This window comes from Herpailurus yagouaroundi, unplaced genomic scaffold (assembly GCF_014898765.1).
Source record: "Herpailurus yagouaroundi ecotype Mexico unplaced genomic scaffold, PumYag 206, whole genome shotgun sequence".
NCBI classification, from domain to species: domain Eukaryota; kingdom Metazoa; phylum Chordata; class Mammalia; order Carnivora; family Felidae; genus Herpailurus; species Herpailurus yagouaroundi.
The window spans coordinates 9,735,184-9,742,632 of NW_024412437.1; the positions used below are offsets into that span (position 1 = coordinate 9,735,184).

A 7,449-nucleotide genomic window follows, 5' to 3' on the forward strand; every position below is an offset into this window, starting at 1 on the left:
TTTTAAAATATAGATACATATATTGTTTTTTTTAATTTTGTTAAAGTTTATTTATTTTTGAGAGGCAGAGAGAGAATGAGACACAGAATCCGAAGCAGCCTCCAGGCGCTGAGCTGTTAGGACAGAGCCTCACACAGGGTTCGAACTCACGATTCCCAAGATCATGACCCGAGCCAAAGTCAGATGCCTAACCAGACTGAGCCACCCAGGTGCCTCAAAATATATACATTGTTAAGTTTATTTTCTATTCTGAGAGAGAGAGGGAGAGGGAGAGGTAGAGAGAGAGAGAGAGAGAGAGAGAGAGAGAGAGAGAGAGAATCCCAAGCAGCTCCACAATGCCAGCAGAGACTGATGCAGGGCTCAAACCCACAAACCATGAGATCATGACCTGAGCCAAAATCAAGAGTCAGGCTCTGAACTGTCTGAGCCCCCCAGGTGTCCCAGCCGTGTTTCCTTCTTAGAAGAGCAATGTGTCCCTGTGCTCTCCACTTCTCTGTCTCCGCTAACTCTGGGTTACAACATGTGCTAAAGTGAACATATGAGGAACTGTGCCAGTCTAGAGCTGTTTAAAGGCATGGGGGCTTTGGCACCCGGCTCCTAGTGGAAACACATTTGCTGGAAAATGCTCCCCGGCCCCAGTACCTAATTTATAATTTCTGTCTTTCTCTGTACCCTGGACAGTGGGTGTAAGAGACAAGTTTTGCTTGACAGTTTTCATGGGAACCAAAGGGGTTCCCAGAAATGTGTGTGTGTGTGTGTGTGTGTGTGTGTGTGTGTGGTGGGGGGGGAGGTGTTCAGGACAGACGACAGATGTCTACTCCAATGCATTCTCTTGGATGAAGTCCTGAGAGTAGCAATCCAACCACAGAAACTTCACAAAGACATAGAGGTTGTTGAATATCAACAGTAAGACACTATGGGAAAAGCTGGCATCAGGGCAGCAACTGTCAGTAGCCTTGTACCCTTTTGGGCCAGCTGGCCTTGCCCCCCAAGAGCTGGTTGTCACCTGAATCTGGTTGCACCTTGAGGAGGCTGGATCCAGGGAAGTTTTCACAAAGGTGGACCTTTGGAGCTGGTGGACTGTGGACCTTGGTCCCCAAAAGAGTGACTCAATGGGTCTTAGTCTGACTCAAAGTCTGTCTTCTCTGGGCACAGTGGAATTTCAGGCCCGCCACTGACCAGAGCTCCAAACCAAGCATCAAATGGGAGAAGGTTTTTCATTGGCTGAAGGGCAAAGGGAAGGCACTATAGCTTCCCAGTGGGTGGGGGTTTTTCCCAGCTTCCAGGCTGGGCACAGGAATTCGCTTCTCCTTTACCCACTGGTGAGGCATCTTCCCGTGGCCTCCTGAGGCTGAGAACCAGGGCCTACTTATTAGGACAAAGGGCAGGGTGGACAAGTCCCCTAGGTGTTCAGAGGGAAATATTCCTCATAGAACCAAGAGCTGGGGCATGGGGAAAATGGTGAGATGTCGCTCAGAGGGCACAAACTTTTAGTTTTAAGATAAATTCTGGGCTCTAATGTATAGTATGAAGACTATAGTTAATAATACTGTGCTGTATATTTGAAATTTGCTGATGGTGGATATATTTTTTTGTTTATTTATTTATTTTGAGAGAAAGAGTGCATGGGTAAAGCAGAGAGAGAGAGAGAGAATCCCAACCAGGCTCCGCACGGTCAGCACAGAGCCTGACGTGAGGCTCAGACTCACAAACTGTGAGATCATGACCTGAACTGAAACCAAGAGTCAGATGCTTAACCAACTGAGCTACCCAGGCTCCCCTTTACCATTTTATTTTTAAGTAATCTCTACAACCAGCATGGGGCTTGAACTCACAACCCTGAGATCAAGAGTTGCACACTCCACTGACTGAGCCAGCCAGGCACCCTATCTTAGACATTTTTAATCATTAAGATTATTTAAACAAATTAATTATTAAGATTATTTATACATCATCATTTAGGAGAGGCAACATCACTTCCCTCAGACAGTTTTCCTGAATGCCCTCCCCAACCTTGAGGTAGTTTCTGAGGCCCAGCAGCCCTGAGGAACAGAGGCAGCACCCAGGAAGCCCCAGGCCTGGAGGGGTGAGGGGCAGGGAGACCTGGGGAGCCAGGACAGAGGAGGAAGACGGGGGGTGGAGGTGGAGGAAGGCCAGCACTGGAGCTAGGCCCAGAGAGACTCCTGGTCCCTCTTCTGCTTGGCTGTCAGAGCGGTGTCCTCCCAGGGCAGAGGGGCGATGCCCCAGAACCAGGAGCCCACCATCTGTGTGTGTGTGTGTGTGTGTGTGTGTGTGCGCGCACACACACGGGCATCTGTCAGGGTTCTCATGGGCACAAGTCATCCGAACCCAACCTGACTTAAGAAACAACCCTATAAACCAGAAGTCTGGACATAAAGTGTGCTGAGCTGGTGTCAGGGAGGACAGGGCTTGGGCTCCAGGCCAGCAGCTCTGACCATGAGCCCCGTGGGGCAGGGGCATTTGCTGCCTGCAGGAATGGAACAGGTGCTGGCTCTCTGGCACCCCCTGACTCCCCAGGAGGGCCCTGAGCTCTGTCCCTGAGCTGTGCCGAGCAAGGAGGGTGCCCGGGCTTCACCTTAGCACCCCCAGCCTCAGTCACCGCGTCCTAAGGACTCAGAGGCATTTCTTCCACAGCCCACGTCTCCTCTGGAAATGGGGTCCAGGGGTCAGAAGGTTCTGTTCATCCGTCTTTCTGAGCTGCTGTGTCTTTGGTGAGAAGATCAAGGACAAGTTCATGTAGACAGACTGTCGTTACTGACGCCCTTCAACCAAAGGACAACACCAACCAGTATGAGCAAGATGGGCACCTTCACGAACACCAGAAGGATGTAGCGGTTCCTGCAAGAGGGGACAGAGCCGTCAGGCCCCAGGCACCCCAGGCGCTGTCACGCTTGCTTCCCTGACACAGTGGGCACTAGCCAGCCTGGCCAAGCCTGTGACCCTACTCTGGCCAAGCCCCGCATCCCTACTCTGAAGGCCGCCATGAACCTTAATGGCCCAACCACAAGGGCATCTCAGAAGTAACTTCAACTTTTTGGTTTTTCTTTGTTCTGGGTCCACCTTCCTTTCTTTTTTCTTTATTAAAAAATTTTTTTAACATTTATTTTTTGAGAGAGAGACACACAGAGCTAGAGCAGGGAAGGGCAGAGAGAAGAGGGAAACAGAATGTGAAGCAGGCTCCAAGCTCTGAGCTGTCAGCACACAAACCGCGAGATCATGATCTGAGCCAAAGTCCGATGCTTAACTGACTGAGCCACCCAGGTGCCCCAGGGGCTCGTGTTCCTTTCTAATCGCCCCTTCTGTGGCTCCCCTTTTCCAGAGTGCCTCTTGGCACAGTAGGGTCCCTCACAACAGGCTGTGTGCCTGCTTCTGTGACTTTGCTATGTAGTGGCACGCACTAGGTCATCAGGCTTTTTTTGTTGACAACTAAATGGGCAGATGATGTTTATAGGGCAAAAGATTCTACAGAGTGGCTTCCTGGGGAGGGCTGGCATGGGGAGACAGGGGTGAGGAGTGAGATGGGCAGGAGCAATGGAGGGGGGCACTTTGGGCCTTGACCTTGGCTGTGGCGGCTCTGGCATCATGTGAGGGCACAGAAGCAGAGTAGGAGAGGCCCCAAGTAGGGGTGGGTAAGGACGGCAGCCACTCACCTGCTGTAGGAGACAGACGATACCCCTGCATGGCCATTGGTGGTTCTCCTGGATAGCATGCTCGCCAAGGTGGTCAGAAGTGTTCCCTCTAGACACGGGCAGAGTCAGTCACAAGTTATGGGCACAGACAGGGCACTCGTGCGCGGCTAGTGCCCTGCTAGCCCTCCCCGGGAGCTGCCCTGCCCCTGCACTGGGCACTGCGTCTCTGGATAAAGTCCCCATGCTTCTCCCTTGCTGCTGAGTCTTCAGAATTGCAGCATAGTTGCTTTCCATCACTTTAAAGTGTGACAAGAAGACTGGGGCGCCTGGGTGGCGCAGTCGGTTAAGCGTCCGACTTCAGCCAGGTCACGATCTTGCGGTCCGTGAGTTCGAGCCCCGCGTCAGGCTCTGGGCTGATGGCTCAGAGCCTGGAGCCTGTTTCCGATTCTGTGTCTCCCTCTCTCTCTGCCCCTCCCCCGTTCATGCTCTGTCTCTCTCTGTCCCAAAAATAAATAAAAACGTTGAAAAAAAAAATTAAAAAAAAAATAAATAAAGTGTGACAAGAAGAAATAAAAATGAAATAAGAAGAAGCACTGTACTTGCTTGGGGGGAGAGAGATAAATCTTTCCACCTTCTCTCCGCTTATCCGTCTTAGGTGGGACTCTTGGCTGGGGGCAAGTCCCTGGTCTTTTCTCTCAAGTGGTGCCTGAGCTGGGCTCAAGGACAGGTGGTTCCAGAAGTGAGGTGCCCCAGTTATTTGGGTGGTGAGGAGGAGGAGGACTTTGGAGGACTGGTGAACCAGGGGGCACATTCTGGTTCAATCGTGAGCAATGGTTGTGATAAGTTAAACATCTTCATGAGGCACTATGAAGACGATTTATGGTGGCCTACTTGGTCATGGATTCCTGAGTCACCATGACCTGTTTTTTTAGTTGAGTCCCAGGCCTGAGGAGACCCCAGGACTGCCAGAGGGGTCCCGTGACATTAGCTTAATGGTCAAAGCCTTCCTTTTGCCTTAAAGCATCCACTGTTACACCAGCCCCTTTCTGGGTCCCTCTAACTCCCTGCTCCCTCTTATGCAGCCAGGAAAAAATAGAGAAGAGAGTGACTGGGGTCCCACAGCCACTATGGATTGGCCAAGCTCCTGGGGTTCAGTGCTGGGGCCCTCTGGGCTTCCCCAGGTGTCTCCCCTTCTCCTCTCTGTGTAATGGCGGGTCTGGAGTGTGACTGTCAGAGAGTGACCACTTCCTAGAGTAATGTCTGCGGGCGTCCAAGGTCAAGCCAGAACTCTGATGGGAGAATGTGGGGCTGCCAGGGCTTTCTGGTCCACAGGAAAGCAGGCCTGGGCTGTGGGCATCGAAGGCGGGGTCCACGTCCCCACCCCCACCCCAATGCTGGCCATCCCTGCCCTGCATCAGCTGGATGCCTCAGGGAACCTCAGATGGTGATGGAGACGCTGTTCTCAGGCACTCAACTATTTTCCTTCTGCCCTCGGGCAGGAGGAACCTCAATCTTTCTGTCCTGAGCACGAGGGCCTCACTGTGTACATGAGAAAGTTCTCACCTGGCTCAATGGTCACTCTGATAGGTGCCCCGAGGTCAGGTCCATTCTTGCTGATCCCGCACCAGTAAGTGTCTGTGTCATCTTGCCTGACTTTCTCCATGGTCACTGTGAGGAAGTGGTGACTCTGGTTGTCCCCAATGGACACACGGTCTCCCTTCACTTCTAGCTGTGATCCTGTGGTTTGAATGAGGGTCCTGCACAACTCCCAGTATGCTCCACGACACCACCACTTCCTATAGGTCGCCCATCTTGGTTTATAGTCACACCGCACAGTCACAGATCCGCCCTCTAAGCCCCTCACGGACTCTGGGCCTTGGATGGAGAGGCAACCTAGAAGACAGAATCCCAAGATACATCTTCTGCTACCTGAGCCCCATGGGCTCAAGTGGCCTCAGGCTGGTGTCCAAGGACTGATCCAGGGTCCTCGCCTTCTGGGCCACGCCCTGGCTCACCCTGAACATTCACCTCCTCCATCCAGCTTACCTGTCAGCTCTCTTGGTGACAATGTCCCGGCCTCTTGGGTCCCTCATCTCATGGGCCCTGTTCACAGCAACAAAACTCCCAAACCTCTGACACTGTCTTTCCTGGTCTTCTCAACTCAGCCCTCATTTAACCTCTTTCTTCTCTGACTGCTCATCTCAGAGGCCTCTGCTGATTTCTCTTCTTCCCTCTTTAAATCTTGGTGCAGACAGTGGTGTGTTGGTAAATAAATACTTAACAACTAGGCCTCTGGGGGAGAAAATCTCTGTCTGTAGCATTTTTCCAATTTCTGTAGTGTAACTATTCCCACCCTGGCTGGTTTCAGACAATCGAGGCAATGTCACTGGCCACACAGCTCGAAAGAGAGGCCCCAAGTCAGTTGTTGTGAGTCAGTGTGATCCAGTCTGAGAACACCTCGGTAGTAGCCCAGGGTCCCCTCTCCAGGTCTCATGTTGTCCCACTTTATTACACCCCCATGGAGGGATTCTCCATTTCTATGATTTCAGTTACTGTCAATATGCTGATGGTCCCCCAAATCCCATGTTTGTGGCCCAAATTCTCCCCTTAGCTCCAGTCTACCATTTTCAGACACACACTATACATCTCTACCCCAAAATCAATAGTTACAGAACTAAATCCACCTGGAACTTGGTCTTCTTCAGTATTTCTTTTTTCTAGTGGAGGGCTCACATAGCATGCTAGCAAAGGTCAACTGGGAGTGGGACGGGTTAAGGACAAGTACAAGTGCAAACGGTATTCTTCTGCTCTGGGGACTGAGCCAGCTAAGCTGACCATATGTGGCTGGACAGACACTCTTTGTCCTTGGCAATGATCACTTGTGCCTTGGTCACATGGACGTGAACAATCACAGAGAAGCAGAGGAACACAATGGAAGCCTCTCCTGACTGTCTTAGATGGAGAGCCTCAGGGCCAGGCCAGGGAGGTGGGGGCGTCTGCATGGGGCAGAGGGAGTCAGGTCTGTGGTACCAGGAAGGTGAACCTCTTCACACCTCGAACCTTCTCCCTGATGCTATTTTAGGTCACTTGAGGTTTGCATTTGTGGTTGGCAGAATTATGCCCCACCAAAGACATTGATGTCCTAATCCTAAGAATGTGTGAATATGTCACCTTACAGGGCCAAAGGGAATTTGCAGATGTGATTAAGTTATCAGCCTTGAGGTAGGGCGATTATCCTGCATTATTCAGTTGGGTCTGAGGTCGTCACCAAGGTCCTTATAAGATGAAAACGAGGGTGTCAGAGTCAGGGGGAGATTGGAAGATGCTACATTGCCGGCTTTGAGGGAAGACAAAAGGATCATAAGCCAAAGAATGTAGGCAGCCTCTCAAAGCTGAACAAGGTGAGAAAGAGGATTCTTCTCCAGGGCCTCTGGAGGGAATCCAGCTTTGCCTACAACTTGATTTCAGCCAGTCAGACTATTTTGGACTTCTGACTTTCAGAACTGCAAGATAGTAAATGTTGTCATTTCAAGCCACTAAGTTTGTGGTAATTTGTTACAGCAGCCTTTGGAAATAAAAGTAGTATTCCATCAGTAGAATGAGCTCTATCTATGCTTTTCCAACCAACTGTGTTTCAGGGAGCCTTGGTGGCTCAGTTGGTTAAGTGTCCGACTTTGGTTTGGGTCATGATCTCATGGTTCGTGAGTTCCAGCCCCACACTGGGTTCTGTGCTGACAGCTCAGAACCAGGAACCTGCTTCAGATTCTGTGTCTCCCTCTCTCTCTGCCCCCCCCACCCC

General features: G+C 51.2%; 1 protein-coding gene across 2 annotated transcripts in view; it reads right to left on the reverse strand.

Annotated features, from left to right (window-relative positions):
• Positions 1-1,885: 1,885 nt before the first annotated feature.
• The window catches only part of CD300LB (CD300 molecule like family member b), a 10,973-nt gene continuing 5,409 nt past the window's right edge, over positions 1,886-7,449 (reverse strand). Inside the window, exons 2-4 of one of the 2 annotated variants that reach the window (XM_040452307.1) lie at positions 5,214-5,543; positions 3,672-3,759; positions 1,886-2,859 (exon numbers count right to left, since the gene is read on the reverse strand). In XM_040452307.1, coding sequence (XP_040308241.1) covers positions 2,754-2,859; positions 3,672-3,759; positions 5,214-5,543 — 524 coding nt within the window. In that variant the 3' untranslated portion in view covers positions 1,886-2,753. Of the gene's footprint in view, positions 2,860-3,671; positions 3,947-5,213; positions 5,544-7,449 lie in introns of those variants that run through there. The other variant, XM_040452308.1, reaches the window with a different exon arrangement.